Source organism: Chelmon rostratus, chromosome 10 (genome assembly GCF_017976325.1).
Source record: "Chelmon rostratus isolate fCheRos1 chromosome 10, fCheRos1.pri, whole genome shotgun sequence".
Classification (NCBI taxonomy): domain Eukaryota; kingdom Metazoa; phylum Chordata; class Actinopteri; order Chaetodontiformes; family Chaetodontidae; genus Chelmon; species Chelmon rostratus.
Window position 1 is genome coordinate 24,400,982 of NC_055667.1, and position 21,673 is coordinate 24,422,654.

At 43.3% G+C, this 21,673-nt stretch overlaps 2 protein-coding genes and 2 non-coding genes across 6 annotated transcripts; 3 read left to right on the top strand and 1 right to left on the bottom strand.

Annotated features, from left to right (window-relative positions):
* Positions 1 to 1,120: 1,120 nt before the first annotated feature.
* On the bottom strand, positions 1,121 to 9,267 carry zbtb48 (zinc finger and BTB domain containing 48). 3 transcript variants are annotated; one of them, XM_041945550.1, is made up of 11 exons: positions 9,251 to 9,267; positions 7,363 to 8,091; positions 6,969 to 7,276; positions 6,791 to 6,896; positions 6,595 to 6,687; positions 6,403 to 6,489; positions 6,100 to 6,254; positions 5,846 to 5,982; positions 5,225 to 5,389; positions 5,026 to 5,114; positions 1,121 to 3,419 (listed from the first exon to the last, which is right to left on the bottom strand). In XM_041945550.1, exons 2-11 carry the CDS (start codon positions 8,062 to 8,064, stop codon positions 2,997 to 2,999), a joined length of 2,265 nt encoding a protein of 754 aa, XP_041801484.1. In that variant the 5' UTR covers positions 8,065 to 8,091; positions 9,251 to 9,267; the 3' UTR covers positions 1,121 to 2,996. The 3 variants fall into 3 exon arrangements, with proteins under 3 accessions (XP_041801484.1, XP_041801485.1, XP_041801483.1); XM_041945551.1 differs by having other exon boundaries at positions 5,897 to 5,982; positions 9,135 to 9,261; XM_041945549.1 differs by having other exon boundaries at positions 9,135 to 9,261.
* trnar-ccu lies at positions 3,581 to 3,653 on the top strand. Its single transcript has one exon. It is a non-coding gene; the product is annotated as a tRNA-Arg (tRNA).
* Positions 4,544 to 4,616, top strand: trnar-ccu. Its single transcript has one exon. It is a non-coding gene; the product is annotated as a tRNA-Arg (tRNA).
* Positions 9,268 to 9,544: 277 nt separating the features above from the next.
* On the top strand, positions 9,545 to 17,188 carry nol9 (nucleolar protein 9). Its single transcript, XM_041946122.1, has 13 exons — positions 9,545 to 9,700; positions 10,138 to 10,664; positions 10,762 to 10,972; positions 11,089 to 11,219; positions 11,386 to 11,521; positions 11,956 to 12,052; positions 12,478 to 12,575; positions 13,088 to 13,255; positions 13,359 to 13,611; positions 13,702 to 13,816; positions 14,431 to 14,605; positions 15,545 to 15,678; positions 15,812 to 17,188. Exons 2-13 carry the CDS (start codon positions 10,194 to 10,196, stop codon positions 15,926 to 15,928), a joined length of 2,106 nt encoding a protein of 701 aa, XP_041802056.1. The 5' UTR covers positions 9,545 to 9,700; positions 10,138 to 10,193; the 3' UTR covers positions 15,929 to 17,188.
* Positions 17,189 to 21,673: the final 4,485 nt, after the last annotated feature.

The window sequence follows — 21,673 nt, forward strand, 5'->3', positions numbered from 1 at the left end:
GAAAAGACTTACAGGATGGAGACCAAGTGGTTAACTTCCCCACCTTCAGTAAAGTGCAGCACACAGACGCTTCCCTGAGCTTTTCTGTTGGAGCTGCGTCCTGCACAGTGGAGGACGCCGTCCCCAGCGTGGACATCTCCGTGTTAGCGCTCGGTTACAGTGGACAACAGGAAATCTAAGTCTGAAATGCTTTAAGAGGAACTTCACTGATTTTACACATCAGTCTGTGAACAGGTCTTGGGAGACAGCTGCGTATGTGAAGAACATTTGTGGGTGGGCGGGGGCTGCTTGAAATCTGATAAATTGCTTTGAGTGGCAGTTGAGTTGCATTGTGGGTAATGTAGGAAAAAGACAGAAGGCATTGATTTTGACCCTTTAAAAAAAAAAAAAGCTGTCAAGCGTGAGTCTGACAGTGTCGTAGGTTTGTAGTGCTGAAGAGGAGGAGCACGCTTCACAAGTTGTAGCCCGGAGCAACAGACAAATATTTGGCCAGAAACAGCAATAATCTGTTTACATTCCAAAAATGGCATCAATCACGGTTCATATCGAGCACTAAAGAGACGCGGGCGAGTGGAATGGCTTGAAATATCTTGTACTCGAACGCGTGCTGAGTGATCTTCTGTCATCGTTGTGAAATTTCAGGTTGCATGCGTCGTTGACTTGTGCTGGGTTGATCTCTAGTGATAATTACGCTGCACGCCGTCTCCTCGTGTCACTCCTGACCCGTAAACTGGGCTCCATCAGCCTTTATGTCCACCAGTCAAATGTGCATGAATTTCTGTAAAAATTGTATTTACGGATGTTTTGTATATTTATTTAGAGATATACAGAGTTTGTGGTGTGGTTGCTTAAGATGTCCCTGCCGATCAGTTGCAACACTAAAACGCCAGATCAACTGGAAGTGCAAAAGCATCTCAATTTGTTCTAATGTAAAACTACTTTTGCTTTAAAGGTTAATGTATTTTTGCGTGTTTTTTGCATCCTTGTTTTGTTAGTTTTCATACGAGTTTGTGACGTTGAATCAGTTTTGTAAATACAGTATATTCTTTAGCTTACGTACTGTGTTTGTATGATGTTTACAGCGTGTTTAGCATTAATGAAACTGCAGGCAGGTCTGAGAGTTTATTTTGCTGAGTCGCATTCGATGAGCTGTTAGCAGGTTGCTAATATATTTCTTATAAACAGTGGACAGTAGTTGTAGCTGAGTGTGAAAAGACAAAATGCATTAACTTTTTTTTTTACGTACAGCAAGAGCAAGTTAATGTGTTCACTTATAAAGCTGGATATTTTAACAGAAAATCATTAACCTGTGTATTGTCATAATTCCATTTAAGGATGTTCTGATATCTGTGAACAACGTGCATCTTTTACAGTCTCTGTGAACTGAGGACATTAGAAATGAGGCAGAACAAATCTGATCTGCAGACATTAAACGCACAGTATGTCATTTCTGCCACTGGGTGTCATTCAATCAAAAACAGTAGCAAAAGATGGCGTTTGATGATGTCATGACATACAATAGGATCATGGGAGTTTGTCTTCATTGTTAAACCGCATTAGAGTGGCTAGCTAGTTCACCGACATCCTTTCTCACTCTGCCCAGAAGTCAGAGCGAACGAAACGCACCGCTTCCTGTAATACAATTATGAATTTCACTTTCAAACATTATTGGAAACATTTGGGATATTTAAAGTACATAACTAAACAAAATACATAACATAGATCTAGCCGTTTTTACACACTTTAATGCGTAAATGTTCCGTATTATGCGTTTAAAGGTGCAGTGTTTTGTCAACAAACAAAATTCACATCTACATTCAGTTTCTCTTAAGATCCAACAAACACGCTGAATTTATTTCCTTTTGCATGAAATATTTGTAAAGCCGATCCGTGTTTGCATACTAGCGGTCTTCTTCACTGCCTTTGTCGGGCTTATGTGCACGTCATCGCCGCAGTCTATTGGCCAAATAGCACAAAACTGGTCACCAACGTCCTCGATTGCAAGCACTTCATGAACAAAACCCACGCCGCACATAAAAATGTTGCTCCACAGTTCTGCTTGTGGTTGAAGGATGACGGCACCTTTAAACTAGAAAAAGATTCAACATACTGTATATCTGCCCTGGTAAGAGCTCCACAATCAGCATCCCTATCTCAGCTCTGCAGACACCTTAATGCAAAAGCTCGACATTCTAGAAAATAATGCTTTCTCGCCAAGAGATGAGAAGATTGATACCACTCTCACATACGTGCAGTAAATACGAAGCTACAACCAGCAGATGGTTAGCTTAGCTTAGCACAAAGACTGGATACGGTGGAAAAACTACCCTGGCTGTGTCCAAGCAAGACAAAACCTCTAAAGCTCACTAATAAGCATCTTGCTTGTCTATTTAAAACAACAAAGTGTGAAACTTGACCAGACTATTTCTTTTTGGCTACTTCTGAGCAGTGGCGCTCTGCTGGCGGTCAAGAAGTAGTCTGCACCTCCATAAAATGGCAGTTGTTGTTTTTAAAACTTTGTTTTTTTGTACAGACTAAACAAACGAAAGCCTCATATTTAATGGACATGTGAGAATGGTGGCCATCTTCTCATCTGACTCTTTGTAAGAAAGATAATAAGCGTATTTTCCAAAACACCAAACTATTCCTTTAATACCTTCAGTGGCAAGAATGAAAACCATTTATTTATTACTAATTTGTCAGCGTGCAGCTGCTTGAGGCACATTGATGAAAAGAGGCTTTATGAAACAAAACAAAAAAATTAATTTCACGTTCAAACAGCCTTCACAAGCATGCACTTCACTCACTGTGCTAACTACTGAAAGCATGGCGGTTACTTGCCGCTCTTCTCTTGAAAGTCTTGAAACTCAACAGGAGCTGACTCAGTTGCAGTTTATCTTCCAGCCTCACAGTTAAGTTCTTGTCCTTTAATAAGTGGTCTTCCCAGTGACCTCAGTTCCGAGTGGGCTGCACACAGTCTCTGGTCTTTGGTCTCCTCAGGTCTTACTCTCTGACACGTTCTCAACGATTCCCTCCATATCCATCGAGGACTCGTAGGCCTCAGTGACCAGCTGCGACTGCTGCAAGACTTCTGGCACAGAGAAGCTCTCCGCTGCCTCGACACGCCCCAGATCCTGGTCGGATGACACCTCCTCCATCGCAGCGTCACTCGACTCGATCACCACCCTCACTATGCAGCTAGAACCGAGGCCAGACCCGGAGTCGGGCTCTGGGTTTGTGGACTCCTGGACGTCGGCGGTCTCTGGGGCGTAATCCGTCTCCTCTGTGATCAGCGAGCCTTCCGCTGCTTCGGTCTCACTTCTGTCCACATCCTGCACTATCACGTTCCTTAGTTTCCTCTGCCGGGGGTTGTAGTTCTCAGTGCGTTTGTGGATTTGAATGTGTCTTCGCAAGTGTGCCTGGAAGAGAAAGCACGGAGAGATGTGAGGGCTGAGTGAGTGTGATGAGCTAAGGGAGTAACAATGCAATTGGCAATTCGGGCACACTCCCTGAGCACTATCCCCGGCCCCAGAAATGAAAGGATTGCGAAATGAATACAGGTAAAAATGCACCTGGAGCAGCCTCAGTGGCCTAATGGATAAGGCACTGGCCTCCTAAGCCAGGGATTGTGGGTTCGAGTCCCATCTGAGGTGGGTAGCAGAGTGGCGCAGCGGAAGCGTGCTGGGCCCATAACCCAGAGGTCGATGGATCGAAACCATCCTCTGCTATGTCAGCAGTTTTACGCCAACATGTCTTTAGACTGCAAAATGTCAGCAACAAATTCTTAGCTGCAGCCCTGTTGTGCTCTGTGTAAGGCACATATGTGAAACTGATTCTATAAAGGGCCATGTGGATGCAGGTTTTCGTTCCAACCAAAGAGGAGCACACCAGGCCAACCAATCAACATCAAGGGATCATTAATGATCAGGTGATTAATTTATTCCAGTCTGGTGTGCTCCTCCTTGGTTGAAAAACGAAAACCCGCATCCGCACGGCCCTTTATGGAATCAGTTTGACATGCCTGGTGTAAGGCGTTTTGCAGTTCCACAGGGAGCCGTGCCAGCTGCCAGCATAACGCACCCACTTCTGACAGTGGTTGAGTGGCATTGTGGGTGATGTAGACCAGGAAGAAGAATGTGTGAAACACAGTCTCTGGTTCTGCTTTAAGATCATTCAGATCACAGCATAAAGTCATTATGTAGAAAAAGCTAGAAACTACAGTTCAGTGGTCCAGAAATGTGGATCCGACAACATCCCGAGCTGTAAGATGTCAACAGACACACAGCTCTAAATAACATGACAAATGACAAGAGAAACAAACAGATATCTGGAGACGCCACCTTGAGTTTTGGGAAACCAAAGTGGGTGGTTTTCACTTATGTTGTGTCGACCAAACAATCAGTTTGCAGTGTTGGACACAACGAACAACATCACATGGGCACCAAACACATTCAGGCACATTCCCCGAGCATCATCCCTGTCCACAGAAATGTGACTATGAAAGGATTACCGCATGAATACCGGTGAAAGAGCACCCGCAGCGGCCTCAGTGGCCTAATGGATAAGGCACTGGCCTCCTAAGCCAGGGATTGTGGGTTCGAGTCCCATCTGAGGTGTATAGCAGAGTGGCGCAGCGGAAGCGTGCTGGGCCCATAACCCAGAGGTCGATGGATCGAAACCATCCTCTGCTAAGTCAGCAGTTTTACACCGACATCTTCGCAACGATGAAGATAAACCTCTGTACCAGCATAACACACTCTATTCTCTTCCAGCAGTGGAGGTGCATTGTGGGTAATGTAGGCACTCGGTTTTGTCAAGTATGTGGAATAAAAAAAACCTCTTCATCATGAGTACAGCAGTCTTATGTTATGGGGGTAAGTGGATCTGACGAGCATGCATCCTCTATAAAAGGTCTTCTTGGCTTTAAGTAACTGCTTTATGAAATATCAGAAAACACATCACAAACAAAAATCAATTAACCCAGAAACCCACACAATGTCAACACCTGTCAGGCGCAGCGCCTACCTGCCGAGTGAACTTGTAGCCGCAGTCAATACACTCAAACTTCCTCATGCCCTTATGGCGACGCAGATGAACACGAAGTTGCTCCTTCGCTGGTGAAGGCAAAAAAAAAAATACAAGATGAATCCTTAACTTACCAAACATGATGTGTTCGCTGACAATGACAGTAACCTGGGCCTGCGGTACATGTTGCATCTCTTACCTTTGAAGGTTTTGCCACATATGTGACAGCAGTGGGGGCGGCCCTCCTCGTGCTTGCTGGCCTTGTGGCGGACAAGGGCGCCTTTCTCTGTGAAGCGCTGCTCGCAAACATCACAGCTAAAAGGACGCTCACCGGTGTGCGTCCGGTTGTGTTTATCTAGACTGGCTGGCATTACAGAGACAGTCATTAATACAATTAATAATATCCACTTTCTCGTGTATGTCTGGGTTATACATTTGGCTTTTTTCAGTGGTTTCTAAGCAGGTTGGACATGGGAGATAATGATATCCTCGAGAATGTAAGTCATTCCAAATCTAGAAGCTGTTTGTGTGTTCTGATTTGAGTTAAGAGAGAAGGAGGAGGGGGATTTTCGACTCAAACTGCAGCGCCTTGGGTTAAGGTATCATAGCTGCCTCCACAGGCTGTGTGTCAGAGCCTCGGCTGCAGCTTAAATCAGCAGCCATGAACTAACTTCCTGTTGTTTGTACAACACCTGTAAGCAGCTGTGTCTTTCCATGTCTGTCCCTCTGCACCCCAACCCCCCTCCCCAACTCTCTGACCCATCCAACAGTGATGAAGACAGTGATTAAGACGGCAGCAGGCTGGGAGGACAGCCATTACCTTGCGTCCTGAAGGTTTTGCCACAGAGGTGACACTGGTACGGCCTCTCACCACTGTGTATGCGCAGATGCATGTTTAGGTTGTTCTTCTGGGAGAACGCATGGCCACATAAGCTACATACAAAAGGCCGCTCATTCCTGTGAAGCGGAACAACAACAAAAAACAGTCTGCACAACTGCACTCGCAGTTTTCCAAATGTACACATACCCATATCAAACCAGTACTGTAAGAGGCAAAGAGAAGCGTTCCACTACCTGTGAATGGCTTTGATGTGCATCTGCAGGCCGTTGCGACTGGAGGCTCGATGGCCGCACTCCTCACACACAAACGGCTTTTCGCCTCGATGTTTGGCTGCTTCGTGCACACGCAGCTCCGTGCGAGTTAAGAAGGTTTTGGGACACTGGGGACACTAAGAAGCAGAATCGATGCAATTCGATTCAATGCAAAAGAGACTTAACGAAGGGCAAAAGTGTGAAACCTTAAGTTTTACAACACAAAACATGAATTTACTGGATCACGAGTAAGCCAACGTGTCTTTGGAAGAGAAGAAAACTTACTGCGTGTGGTTTGGGGTAACCGTGAACCTTCATCATGTGAATCGTCAAGTTTTTCTTGTGCATAAACTGTTCAGCGCATGTTGAACACTAAAAGAAAAAAAGATGTCAATTAAGATATTTTGAAAAACTAACAATAGATGGGACCGAATTAATTCTGTGCTATGTGCTGTGTTTATTGGGCGTAGGCTGCACCTTGTGGGGCATATCTCCAGTGTGGGAGACAACGTGCAGACGTAGCTCTTCTTTCCCATTAAACGTTGCGGAGCATGTCAGGCAGGTGTACGTCTGGAATTTCAACACAGCACAAACACAGATGTTTCTGGGGTCTTACTTGGTGTCGAGGACAGATTTCACCAGCAACAAACCGAACACGTGGTTTCTAGCTCACCTGTACTCGAGCACAGTCTCTGATCTCATGTATCAAAAGATTCTCCTTCCTGAAGTACCTCTTTCCACATTTAAGGCAACCAAAGGGCCTCTCCCCTGTGTGCCGCCTGTGAAAAACACTCATCAGCGGCCATTCTTTCAACAGTAATTTGGAGACAAACAAATACTGAGACGTATACCTGTTGTGGACTTTGAGGTAGTATTTGCTCTTGAAGGATTTGTCACAGACGGGACACTGCACGGAATCCTTCTTGGACTCTTCTTCCACAGCCTCGCCGTTCTCGTTCTTGTCTGGTTTACAGACGGTTTTGCGTTTCCGTGCAGTTGATGGGGATGGGGATAAGGAATTGGGCTCGGCGATGGGCACGTACTCCTCATCTGTGTCTTCAGCGACGCCATCGATATCTCCTCCATCATCATCTTCTTCTGCTTCCTCAGTTGCCTGGCTAGCACCATTATTATTTCCGGCAATCTGCGGCTCAGTTACCTGCAAACAGCACAAGTCAGGTGTAATGATAACCTCCATATTCAACTTTAAAATCATCATCATCATTATTGGCACATGGATTCTACCTCAGTTTCATCCGCTGGCTGATCTGGGTTCTGGTTCTCCACAACATCACCGCTTTCTCTCTGCGTGGGAATCAGTGGAGGCCTCTTGCTGGATTTTTCAGGGGCTGTAAAATCAGTGGTGGGGCTTTCATCAGTCACCAGTCGCCTGGGACCCTTCACAACACGACCAGAGCGGGTGGTGGTGGTGGCGGCGGCGGCCATGCTTGAATTGGCTGTAGCCGTATCAAAGACAGACTCGTCTTTCGTAAGCAAGTTCTCTTCCTTGACTGGACAAGGAGGGGCTGCGTCTGATGTAGACTTCCTCGGTCTGCCTCGTTTACGCTTGAAAGGCGCAGGATCCTCAGAGGCTTCCTTGAACTGCTGACAGAGTGTGAGCGCTTCTGGTACACACAGGCTGGTTGCTGCATGCTCCACCTTGTCCAGGTTGTCAGGATCCAGCTTCAGCTCTCCGGTGTACACAAAGTTCAGCAGCAGCTCCAGACCATCATTGGGGCACTCCTGAAGGCAGAACTCCATGCATGGTGCAGTGGGCATGTTGGTCTGTTGGAACAGTTCACTGAAACAGGCAAGGATGTTGCGATGGGCCAGGTAGACCACTCCCCCTCCCACATTCAAGACTGCATCACAAAACCTCCCTACTGCCCTCTGCTGATTCAGGAAGGACAGGACACGCTGGGCATGGCTGCTCTCTGCTGCAGGCATCCCTCTGGTTTCACTGTAGGACTGCTGCTGCAGGACACACAGGGACATTATACTGCATGTAAATTAAGTGACTTATAACATCACCCATATAATATGCATTCCAGAACCAATCTATTTATAACCCACCCATAATACACAGTTAACAGTAAGAGTTTGACAACATATATCATCCGACTGCAACAAACAATTATCTTTATCATTGCTTAAATTGCTGATTATTCTCTCAAACAATCATTTTGTCAATATAATTTCAGAGAATAGATAAAAATTGTAATGTTGCTCACTATAATGTTGGCTGCATATGTTGGCTCGCTGTTCATTTAGACATATCTCTGCTGCATGTGTATCCTCCTACAGCTTTCACAATTAGTCAATTACTGATTAGCACATCGACAGAAAATTAATCAGCGACTGTTTTGATAGCAGTGATTTTTTAAGCAAAAATTGAAAGAGTACTAAAAAAAAGCCATTTGTGGACACCACACTGGGCTTTAGGAGATTGTGATAAACATATCTCACTGTTTTCTGACAATTTATGGCCAAAATGATTAATCACAAATTCATTTGTAGATTTATCAACAATAAAAATAATCATCAGTTACAACACTAGATCCTCCTGTGCATTTGTATGAAAGTATACTGAGTCTAATGTCCAAACATACTTTACCAATAAAGCTGTTCCTGATCATTTCACAATTTTGAGGCTGCAAATACTTCACATATAAATTTAACATGAAAAATATATATTTAAACATTTTAACATTTTGAATATGTGCTGAGCTTGATATCACTTACATCGGGTTAAGTCATCCACCTCTTAAAATTTAGCAAACTGAATTACATTTGTGCCAATGATAGCTACCACATTAAACATGTTGATTATTGAGATAAAAGATTTTCCTGTACATTTTCCAGGGAAGACCATATTTCTTCTGTTGAGGTTGCTTTTCTTGAAATTATTACAAATCCCTGGCTACCTGCGCACCTCGACGTTTATCTCCTAGCACATATTTTAAGACGCTCCCTTAGCATGACAGGTACGCACCCGACAGCTAAATTTTGTGACTCACGTCTGCACTATCGATGAAAGATGACTGTTCCCTCTCATTTGTTGAGGAGCTGCACCCGCTTCGGATCAACTGTAAATAGTTTGAAAACGTAGCAAAGACGCTAACGTTACATGTACCTTCTTTTCGTTTCTTGTAGGCCCCTAAAAACTGCAAAAGGAAGAGGATGTGACGCTGTTTATGCGACCGAACTCCGGGATGAATGTTTGTTGTCCATCAACGGTGTTAGATCAAAAGTAACAATAAAATACCCGCAGTCAAAATGATTATCTGAGGCCGGCATGTTTTTTGTTAAGTTTTATTTTCCCGTGAATAAAGCAAAAAACAAAGTAATAGTTTTGCATAACAACTAACGCCGTAAATAATAACACTCCGGGTAAGATCCTTGTCGACCATTTAGAAGCGGCGTCTGTTTGTGGCTCACACATGTAAGCTAGCTTGCTAGCACAGTTGTTGTAACAGTTGGCCAGCCCCCTGGTCTCTCTTTGGTCAATTCTAGCCGCTATCTATTTAGTAAAATCATTAAGAGTCATCTCCACAGTTCTACATTGTTTTGTCAGTAGCGGGGGGTAAGTTTTCTGCGTTTGAATCATGCAGCAACATTAGCATTAGCCGTTAGTTTCCTTTAGGGCTGTGATGGGTGACGTTAGCCTCTTGCACTTCACGCCAAGTTTAAAATTCACGATGCGTTGTTGTCTCGGCACCTGGGTCGTTTTTGTATCGTATGTATGTGTTTATTTATTACTCAGCCACGCATATTGGGAAACTAACCACTGCGAAATGTATAACGTTAAGGTAGCTAGCTCGTGGTTAGCTTAGCCTTTAACTGCTGTCTGAATATATTGCACAATTACGCTAGCTGTGGCTAAAATGTTTTGAAAATAAATATCGTTATCACTGAATTAATTATTGAATAACAATATGTTGCCATTCTTTGTTGGCAGAGCTAACGTCTTGGTGTCACCTGTTCTTTGAGATGCTAATTGTCATGTATCACCCTTTGTAGGCTCCCCACTTTGTCTTTCGTCGGCACTCACATGAATAATTGTTGATAACAGAATCATGAAGGTGAACAAACCCACACGGGTTAAGGGCCATGCTAAATCTCAGAAGTGGAAGGATGTGAGAGGCAAACGGTGCAGGCCTCCCGTCAGTTCCTCAGAGCTCAATTCTAGTCCTGTCATGGCCAGGGTGATAAAGGAACACCAGGCGTCTGTGAAGAAAAAACCCACCGTCAAGAGACTAAAGAAGAAGGCAAAATCTGTCTCTGACTCCAAGAAAAACTCTCCTCATTCTGGATGTAAGAAGTCTCACACACAGACTAATGGAAGTTCAGTGTTTACAATGGACAACGAGTCAAATGACTCACAGGATTGGAAGGAATATTCCCAGTCCATCCATGGGAACAGCATGGAGACCTCAGGTAAATCGGAAGATGTAAGACCAGTTAGACTGGAGGGCCAGTCTCTCCATTGCTGTGCAGAGAGAGACGATCGACAAAACCATGCAGTCCTTGTCATGCAGAAGGATCAGGTATGTTTCAGGATATTGTGGTAAACACCAGGCAATAATTAACACTCATGTTTACCAGATTCAGACAATGTCTTTGACTGAGCTGACTCTCGTGCAGACCCTGTGTTTCCGTGGGAAGTGCTTTTTGACCTGTCTGTATGGTCGGGTAGAAGTGATGGGCTTCACCATTGAAGAAGGCCAGGAGTCATATCCACTCTTCTCCCCAGCCTCACATTGTCCACTGACCGTCAGAGCACTGGAAAGCTCTGATCTCACCAGAGATTTCAGAAAGGAGGCTGCACCCATCCTCCAAAAGTATCTGCGATCAGGTAAACACCTGCTATAAGAGTGATATAATTATTAGATATTTTTTTGCGTATTTGAGGTTGCATTATTGTATGGACTATATATTGTCCTGAAATCCCTTTGAATGTGTGTCATGCAGCGTCACAGAAGAAGTTGCTTAAAAGGATTACATCAAACTCATCTATCATCCTACTGGAGCCCATGGAGACGCCTCTGACACGGTTCCTGGCAAGCTTCACAGATCTCAGTGAATTGTTCAGCCCCCCGATGGTAAGTTGATCACAAGAAGGTAAACTACACTGAATTTGGATTAGAAGTAGAATCAGGAGATGAGGCCATTAGCAGAATTCATACATGTAGGTTAATGTGTAAGTAATTTTGAATGGTCAGTCTTACATGTGTCTAACGGAAGCTCTTCTTCCCTGCTTGTTTGTAGAGTGAACTCATGTCAGCTGTTCTTGACACTCCACTTAATGGTTTGGGTATGATTCCCCTTATCCACACTGTTGAGGGCTTGAATATGTCAAAAAGCTACAGCAATGCTCTCAACACAGTGATCAGTGCCTGCAGAGGTAAGCTCCTTTTAGACACACACCTTGTTGTGTAAATGTCATGGCAGTTTTACATGTTAGTCTCATGTCTGCCAAAGGTTAAATGCACTGTGAGAAATGAAATGCATCTTGTTTGCCTGATTAAAATCATTGTGATGCATCCCGCTGAAATGTAAATCCTAACATTTTGTTACTTTAGTGGCTACTGCCAGACGTATGAAATACGCAGCCAAATTAATTTAACTAATGTTGTCAAAATTGACTGGGACCCCGTGGCGTAGGGGTTAAGACACCAACTATGAATGCTCCCCAGCCAGGGAACCTTTGTTGCATCTCCCTTTTTGCCTTTCATCATTAATATCACTGTCTAATAAAGGCATAAAATAGATGAACTTGATGAAAAGCTTAATTCTTTCATGCTCTGGCAAATTATTGGATATGTCTTTCATTCATAGGGGACATGGATGGTTGTGCAGTTGTCCTCGTATGTGGTGCCAAGAATGTTGGCAAGTCAACATTTATCCGCACCCTCATCAACACCTTACTAAATCAGTAAGTTCTCATCTGTATATATATTAAATATATGCAGATATTTTATAGTATTTTTATATTTATAAGCTAGATTCGTATTTGTAGTGCATCCTTCTTAACACGATCTTGTGTTGAAGTTGCTACTCGGATTTTGTTTTGATCCCTGTGTTCTGTATCATTGATAGATAGATAGATAGATAATTTATTCATCTCCAAAGAGAAATTTGCAAATTTGCATTGGTTGTACTCTTCATTTGTTTGTTATTGCAATTTGCTGCATCCACCAACATAACGTTCCTATAGAGGTCATTACAGTTCACCTTGAGACATCACAGCAGTCAGTATGATATATAAGATGGTAGTATGTTCTAATGTGTTTTGGTAAGAAACTGTGTGTTTGTGTGTGTGTGTGTGTCTGTGTCGTCTGTGTGTGTCTGTGTGTGTAGCACAACTAGTGTAGATTATATGGAAGGTGACCTCGGTCAAACAGAGTTCACTCCTGCTGGTTGCCTCTCGTTGTCGACGGTCAGAGAGCCACTTCTGGGTATGTTTTTATCCTCTTATTACTTCACATCACCTCTTACACATATTATTGTTCAATCTGGGATCAGTTTTTTCCTTGCGTCAATATAATGTGGGCACAGTGTGCATATTTACTGCATTGCTAAAGCACTCTGCTATTTTAAACATACACAGTCCAGCTGCCATTTAGTAGGTATTGTAACAAGAAGCAAAGGGAAACAGCTAGCCTGGCTCTGTCCAACCATAACAAAATCCACCTGTGAAGTGCACTTATTAGCGTGTTCATTGTTTGTTTAATGTGTACAAACTTGAAATGTAAAAATGAAAATTTTGCTTTTTCTAGTGTTGAGCTGAACTATTTCATGGCTATAGCTTCATATTTACCGGTGTAGAATTGATTTTGTCACCCAACTCTTAATAAATAAGTGAATATATGTATTTTTTTATGATGTAATATTTATCTGAACACTTTTATTGTTGGTGTACTGTTTCTTTAAAATGGGATTAGTAGACTGATGTTGAGTTATTTTTCAGGTCCTCCATTCACACATCAGTGCACACCAGAGCACATGATCTATTATGGTCAGTCGTCATGCGAGACGGACTTAGACCGCTACCTGGAATCACTTAAGTCCTTATGGCGTAGACGCTCCCAGAGCAGAGAGACTCCTGTTATTATCAACACCATGGGCTGGGTCAAAGGTCAGCTCAGTACCCTCTGTGACAGCAGTCAAAGAACATGAAGAACTTAAAGATACTAATTGTAAACAGTGTCTGAACATGTGCGTGCCTGGACTGTCCACAGGGTTCGGATTTCAGCTGCTAGTGGACATGATCCGCTTCTTCCCACTCTCACATGTCGTCCAGCTCGGTCACAGTGGCACCACCCAGTGTCCCGCCCTCACTCCAGAGTTTCTGAGGACGGCACACGGCTTCCACACGCACCCACCTGCCCAGACCGCTCTGGACGAGTTCACAGAGAGCCACAGTCCCCCCCGAAGTTACGTTCACCTTATTGTACAATCAGAGTTTCAAGGAGTGGCGTCCCAAGGAACGTCGTAAGTACACGGCTGTCAGCCTGTGTTGGCATTAACAGCTAAACACTTTCATTACTACATCACTTTCTGTGGGTGCATTGTATTTGACAGGAAACACCAGCGCAGTAATGAGCACAGAGAGCTGTCACTGCTGGCCTACTTAAGTCAGCTGCAGTCTCCAGACCCGGGACCAGTTAGACCTCTACACAGCCTCACCCCGTACCAGGTACATTAGAACCATGATTTTGCACTTGTGTGTTTAAACGTGTCTCAATTATGCATCGTGACATCAGGATTGAAAAAATTTATAATGTTAAAGTCATTTGTGGCACCATTAAATAAAAAAAGGTTTATCAGTCTAATCTTCCCCAATGGACATTTTAAAGTTCCAGGTGTAGGTGTTTGAGGAAATAGTGACAACTTGAAAGGTACAAACGACAACAGATGATGTTGACGTCACATATTCTGTATCTGCTTGTCCCAGCAGTTTAAAAAAATGGCCATTTTGGGAAATGTGGTTATTCGCTTACTTGCAGGGAGTTAGATGAGAAGATGGAAAATGACTCATGTCTGTACACTAAGTATGAAGCAGGAGCCGCCGAGCAATTAGCTTAGCTTAAATACTGGAAGCACTGGAAGTCAGCTAGCCTGGGCAAGGCTCTGTCCAAAGTAAAAGAAAAAAAAAAAATCTTCCAGCACTTTTTACTTGTCACTGCTCCCAGTTCAGAAATAATTCCAGTGTAGAGCTCCCAGTCAAACCACAAAGATTAAAGATCCAGATTAAACATCTGAGAAAGAGCTTGTTAATAATGACCTGACCATTCTCCCTCGGGCGTGTAGGTGCCCCACACAGCGGTGGCCTTAGGTGTGATCCATTGCGAGGTCGTGCCCAGTCACATGTTTTATGCTGCCAATGCCAGTCTGGTGGGACTCTGTTGCCTGGGAGACAAAGTAACAAGCAGGGGAGGCCCAGTCCTGCTGTCACAGGCACCCATCTGCCCATGCGTGGGCTTTGGTACGTATCCTGCCCCACCTTTGAATGAATGGTCAAATTAATGTCGTCTGATCCTTTAACTGTTGTTTTGTTCGTGTTGACTTTTGTTTCGCTCCTTCAGTGTTTTGGGTCTCACAGACCTTATTATTACATGTGTAAAAATATTTTTTCCCTTTAATTTTTTTCTTTTATTCTGACCTTCTGTCAGTACGTATGTGTAAAACTAGTGAAGTGGAAACCTTTTCCTTTACGACAAAATGAGCTTGCAGTTGACTTTATATGTAAATGACCTTAAGAGTTCGAATTACACCAAATAACGCAATATTTCATTTTTTCTATGTTTATTTAGGCAATGCTTGCAGAAGTATTTATTCATTTTGTTTGCCAAAAAGAAACAAAAATGTATTCTATTATATCATGTATATTAATGTCACTGACATTTGGGGTCGGTTTAGCAATTAGCAAAAGTCAATGTTAAAGGATAACTTTCGTTTTTTACAAAACCCCTCTAAGCCCGTGGTGGCATGTTATCAACATCCGGCGTCTATAGACAACTACCTCTGACGTGGATGATGTCATTACCGAACGCCGCGCGCTGCGAGCAGCCAGCCACAACACGGCTGACTCTGCGGCGGTCGGCTACGAATACGCAATAACGAACCATAGCTGTGCCAAACTACAGCTAAACTAGCCGACCACTGGCTCATTTACTGGGTGAGTAAATGGTCGTATTTAATGCTACAAATAAGGTCCAGGTTGTAAAAAACGAAAGTTATCCTTGAAGTACAACCCTGATTCGGAAAAAAGGCGATGCCATTTAAAATGTAAATAAAACACAGCATCCCAACATTTTCGTAATCACGGTTGTATGTTTAAAGAGGGTCTGGGGTAAAGTGATTGCTCGTGGTTGTTTAATTTAATCGTCACGGTTCAGTGTATTAACACGAGGATGTGTTCCAGGTGTGCTTCGAGGTGTTGACATGGCGCGAGGTCTGTACTTTCTGCTCACGCCTGTAGACCCCTCAATCCTTCGCAAGGTCAACTGTCTCCTCATGGGGGCGATATCACTGCCTTCCTGCATACTCACAACCCAGGTGAGAAGACAGTTCTGTTCTGTCATAGACAGCACACTTCAGTGTTTTCCTCACTTCAGCGTATAAAGTGATGCATAAACACCTGTCCAAAGCTTCCTTTCACCATGAGTTATGGTATCTTTGTCTGTTTCAGCCTGGCTTTGAAGGAGAGATGCCCTATGTCACTACAAACTACAGTTTTGATCTCACTGGTGCAGGAAAGCTGCGAGTCTTCAAGGGGCTGATGAGACCCAGTCAAACAGGGATGTAATGACGTTTTCTACACAGCATCGGTTAATTGCCCTTTACTCATCCTGACCGGTGTCTCACGCCAAACCAGTCAGCGTTGGCCTTTGAATGTACAGAACTGAGGTTGAATCTGAAAGGTTTTTTATCTCAAGACGGAGTCTGACGGAGCAGCCGGTATCACAGACTCTGCAGGAGATGGCTGCCTTCCTGTGACTGGACTTCCTCTCTGAAAACCCGGGGTGTTCTCACCATGTCTTAAAACCTACATTTGATGGCGCTGTGAAGGAATGTTCAGTGTTTCTGTCACATGGACAGTAGTATCATGGACTTTGGTAGTTTAAGCTCTTATTTGGTGTCTCTTTTTTGTAGGTGGCATTCCAAAGCTGCAAATGAATACGAAAACCTGCCAGATATTAAATGAAAAACAACTTTTGTTCAGACTTTGTGCTTTTCTTGCTTTCAAGTGCTTTGTTAGACCAGTGTTTATTTGTCTCAGAGCCATATCCTTGTAGATTTCAGCCAGGCTATGGCCATTTAATCAGTATGTCACAGTATGCAGTGCAGTCCCTGATTCAGGTGGGAGTTTGTTCATTTGTAACAGCTGTATTATTGGATAAAATTCCCACTGCCAAGATTTTTCATGTTATTTATGCTGAAATTTAACAATCAAGTAAAAAAGAGGGCAGGGCAGAGTTAAGGAGGGGTCTTTCACATGACTTTCTCTTTGAATCTGATGGTTCTACAAAAGAAAGAAGCCCTTTTTGTCAGTGTATTGTGTTTTTATGCCGGTCAAGGGTTTTACTGAAATTGCTCTATTTTTATTGCTGACTTGCTCTGCTTTAACTGTTGTACATTTGGTTTTGTGTTAAAGGGACACAACAGTGCTGCTGCACTTGCCGGTCATTCAAGATGTTTTGTAAAAGCAACATGTTTACGATTTTTTATGTAGGCCTTTGTGGGATATAAAAGACAAAAGTTTAAACACAAGTTTGTTTTACTGGTGCTACATTGTGGACCTCTAGGGGGCAGCAAAGGTATGTTGAGATTTTGCTCTGAACAGCAGCAGATGCTCACTTTTACAAAGACTCAAGGGCAGGAAAACTACAATAAAGACTGTCAAGACACTGGCCTGTAATGCTGAAAAGCTTAAATGTTCATAATACTTGAAAAACAAGACTAATTTAAGAAATGACTAACCTCATCTGAACGACTTGCATCTAGACTGACCTTCAAATTATCTGACTGGAAGAATTAAAGGGGGGGGACTCGGTCGTAAACATCCACTCACACAGTGAAGAATTGCTAATTTGTTAAGTGGGCTGTTTTAACATCCCCTCTCTGCCCCCTCGCTTTTCTTTGTTCGCTGTTCCCCGCCTCTTTATTGAGGGTGGGAGCAGACAAACACAACACAGCTACATTTTGGCAGAGTCATTGTTTTGGCTTTGTCAGGTCAGATGTTTTCCCATAGACCTCATGCAAGCCAAAGAGAAATCCCGCTGTAGATGTGCCACTAGACAGTCGACGTGATCCTGATGATCAGAAATAACAACCCACATCTGTGAAATGGATTTCAGTGCAGAGTAAAGATTCAATTAGTGTTTGTTTTGAAGCAAGCAAACAAAAACAGACTTTCTGAGTGAAAGAAATCGTTCATTCACCTTCAAAGTTAAAAACAGAAAGCATGTATGGAAATAAAACTGAGCACAAGCTGTTAGCCCTGCTGTTCAAACACAGGATTACAACCAAAATGATTAGTCGATTGCTTCATTGATAGAAAATGAAGTGGCAACTATTTTGAGCAAAGCAAAGATAGCAAACATTCCCTGTTTTTCCCTAAACAGGATACCATTCATACATCCAGAAACACATGAAGGCCACCTGCCAGCAAGCAGAAATCTCATTTGTGTGCCTCTATTTTAACTGTAAGCCTTGTTTTGGCAATAAAGCCTCGATCAGTGCCAAACTTATGTGATGTCCTTGCACCCAAACAAACGGTGCATCTGTTGCCTGCAAAGACAATTGTGCTGAGTGAAGTAACAATGCAGAGGCGGTGTGCCATTATAACCGCTTCAATCCCCCCCCCCCCCAGTGCATTTCAAAAATACATGAGCGAACCAGGCAGATTTAGCAGACTATTTCACGGAATGGTTTGATTTTTTGAAACCACTCAAAATAACAATGTCAGCATAGCTGGAACAACGTGGTGAAGGCTCCTCAGGGCAAAAATGAGCTGCTTTTACCCCATTTGTCACTATTTCTGTACATTGTGTACAACGCAGTTTTGCTGTGCAGTAATCTTTGTTTTTCTGACTTCAATAAAGGTCTTAAAAAATGACTTTGGCTTAGGGCCCCTCTTCAAGTCAGGGCCTCAGATCAAGTAATAAAGTAAGACCCGTATGAAGCCCCTGAATTCAAGATTCAAGATTCTTTATTGTCATTGAGCATGACATGTCAATGACATTTTCATTGCAACCCCCATGTTAGAAACAAGATAATAAGAAAGGTAAGAAAGATTAGAAAGAATAAAATTAAGATAACTACAATAAAATAAACCAACGTGCAATAACAATATTCGTAAATGAATATCAGTTATTGAATATTAGTTGCGAATGTTCCCAAGTTCCCAAAAGGCAAGGGGAATGTCATAACTAACCTATATACCATAAATATACCTGATTTGTACTGGAACATGTACTGTGTGATGGCAGCCAAGAGTATTTCAAGGTTCAAAACAATGAGATCGACTCTGTCCTGCTCTCTATTTTATTGCTGCTCTTTATTCCCATTTTAAATCTCCTAGCAACGGCCAGCCACGAATTCAATGTTTGTCAGATAGTAAGTTGAATTTACTTGTATTTAAAGGTGAAATAGCTAATGCGTTCTGTGTTTTTGACGACTTTCAGCTTCGACCTGCTCGGTACAGACACCACGTTCACTCAGAACCTGAACGCACCTCCGGACCGTGTGCCGTTCAGTGTCTCTGGCGCCTCTAGCTGAAACTCTGCGCCACTTGAGGGAGAAACTGCATCGAGTCTTTGTGGATCCAGGTTGTCTGAATGAATGGAGGAGAACCGATGGTTGATCAGCGAGGGCGGCGAGACGAAACAGCGGACAATACGCGTTCAACTCCAGCAGCACGTTGTGTAAAGTTGATAGAGGGAACTCTATCCGTGGATCCGATGCGTTAAAGGCCCCGAAGAAGGTTTTCCCCCCTCGGAATCACGTTCCGACCGAGCTTCACCAACAGACGTTTTCGTTGGACGTCGAGGAGATTTCTTTTTCGCATGTGTGCAGTCAGCAACAGGTCATTTCCAGCTTAGCACGGCGTCCAGCTTGCAGCTGTAGCTCAGTGCTTATTAGACCCGTGTTAACTTCTCGTTGTGTGAAACCGAGGGATGCGTTTTGGCCACACTTTTCCGCGCATTCGCCGTGATGTGAGTTGCAGCTTTGTGCTCGCCACCGACCGGATCCTACAGGCTCAGCGCACTGCGTTTTAGAGGAGGGCGACGGCAGAGATGGGAAGAATATGAGAATGCCATAGAGGAGACTGCTAATTAAACATCGCTGGGTGATTAGCATTGAGCCTGCCACCCCGACAGACAGACCTGCGAGGAGCTGGTGTTGCTGCAGGGGATTTTTCCACAAGGATTGCATGCATAGATGGTGCCAAACAAGTGGACCATGAATTCAGTTCTGCACAAATCGCCACCAAGGAGCTGGCTTGGTCTCAGATTACGACTCAGTAAGTAAAAATTCATGAAGTCACCTATTGATCATGCTACTATCTGCAGCTGTTGCATAAGTCAGCATCTTAAAATGAGTCACCTGAATGCTTTGTTCCGTGAGAAACACCTTGTGCGATTCACTGTGTTGCTCTGTAAGAATCCAGATAGGAAGGGGAACAGAGGAGCTCTCGTGACTTTGATCCTCCAGCCACCAGATCTTTGTTTCATGCTTTTCCTGCAGTCATCAAAGTTAATGGCTGGATTTGGCAAGTGACCTGAGCAATTATCCCAGCTGGAGGCCGAGGTATTTCAGTCATAGAGGACAGTACACTCTGATCTGAAGTTCTCTTTATGATGAAGGGCCTTCCGACAACTCTGCGTAAACTCAGATGATAGATATTACCTCTTGTAAATCTCCAACCAGCACTATTTATTGTTATTCCCCCCCAGACCTGCTGTCTGCGCTCCCCTCTCTTTCCCAGCTCATAATTCAGATCAAAGTGAAAATTTCTGATATTTAGACTTTTCCAGTCTCTGTCTGTTAGTCTGAAATCAGAAAATTGCCAGAGCATAATGATATGAGACGAAGAAAAACAAATGCATATTCACATTTAAGAAGTTGGTTACAGTGAATTTTTCTCATTTTTTCTGAACAAAATTACCTGAAGCGATTATAGAATTATCAAATCTGCTGCACATTAATATTGGGATTATTACTGGTGTAATTGTTTCAGATCTAGACCACGCAGGTCTCGTAGGCTTTACATGTGTGATGTATGCAGCACAGGCGGTTCATGGGTTCATACTGTAAGCATGGAGTTAAAGTTTAGCAGCCTTAATTGGTTGAGTCTGGAACCCTTCAATGTTCCAGGCCACCGGAGTCTTAAGCCTGTCTTAAACACACTGGTCTAATCTGGGACCAGATGTCTTGTCTGGTCTCTGTCCACCATTGGAAAAACAAAAACAAGGACTCAAAATCTCAGCTCTTGCTCTTTGATGAACTGTTGTGTGAAAGTGTCAGCCATCATTAAAGAGCACATCTGTAGAAAGGCTGCATGATGCTCACTCTTAAATTAGTGATTTCATTCATGTGTTTTGGTGGGTGTAGTTCATAGCCCAACACTATTTTTGCCACTCGATGAATATGCTTATGCTGCAGAGCTGCAGCCATCACAAGGTCCATTCAGTAGCTGTTCTGGAGCTTTCAATCATATCAGGTGATATTCATCGGTGGTTGGACTTTAATCTGCTGTCATGGGCTTGTAGATGCTCAAATTTGCAATTTTTTGGAGCACTTGGAGGATTTTTTGTCCATGAAATTTATTTTTGACCTTGGAAACAGCAGTTCTGAAGAAAAAAATTCTCACCGCCAGGCCCATTTAGCAACTGTCGTGGAGCTTTGAATCATTCCACATGATCTTTGTTAGTTTGCCAGAAAAATGAGGCAGCATTTACTGAGAAATACTGCAGAAAGACATGGCCTGCAAAATACTAACACATTCTCAGATGCGTTTTTTAGTCAGTAAGCGTGAAACATGAGATCATTTCCCCCCAAAACCTGTTTTTAAGATCCGAGTCCAACTTTTTCAGTCCTGCAGTTACTTTACATGACAAAACAGTTTCATCAGAAGGTCCATTTAATGGCCGCTCCCTGGAAGCTTTTTGATCATATCACGATTGCAGGAATTCAAATTTCCATTTTTCCGTTGCGCTAAGGACTTCTTGTCCAAAGAGGCGGTTTGAAAGTTCATTCCTGAACAGCATTTGAGGAAACAGTCTCACCACACGGTCTGTTTACAAACTGTTCTGGAGCTTTCAATCACACACGTGATTTTCATCAGTGGAGGGAGTTTCCGTGGGTGTTCAAATTTCCATATTTTTTTCTTAGCACTTTAAGTAGTTCTGGTTCATGTTGGCATGAAAGACGAGGTTCATTTTGGTACAGCAGCTGAGACAACAGTGTCAGCACAACATTCATTCAGAGCTGTCCCGTTGTTTTGATCGCATCACACGATCTTCATCCGCAGACGTAGTTTGCTCAG

Bases quoted from the DNA above. Each gene is read 5' to 3' on its own strand.
- zbtb48 (XM_041945550.1), bottom strand. From the start codon at position 8,064: ATGCCTGCAGCAGAGAGCAGCCATGCCCAGCGTGTCCTGTCCTTCCTG. The intron at 6,897-6,968 runs GTATACGTCTCA...TGTTTTTCACAG, and splicing joins TACCTCAAAGTCCACAACAG to GCGGCACACAGGGGAGAGGC. The intron at 6,490-6,594 runs GTGCAGCCTACG...TTTTTCTTTTAG, and splicing joins CTGGAGATATGCCCCACAAG to TGTTCAACATGCGCTGAACA.
- nol9 (XM_041946122.1), top strand. From the start codon at position 10,194: ATGAAGGTGAACAAACCCACACGGGTTAAGGGCCATGCTAAATCTCAG. The intron at 10,665-10,761 runs GTATGTTTCAGG...ACTCTCGTGCAG, and splicing joins TTGTCATGCAGAAGGATCAG to ACCCTGTGTTTCCGTGGGAA. The intron at 12,576-13,087 runs GTATGTTTTTAT...GTTATTTTTCAG, and splicing joins GGTCAGAGAGCCACTTCTGG to GTCCTCCATTCACACATCAG.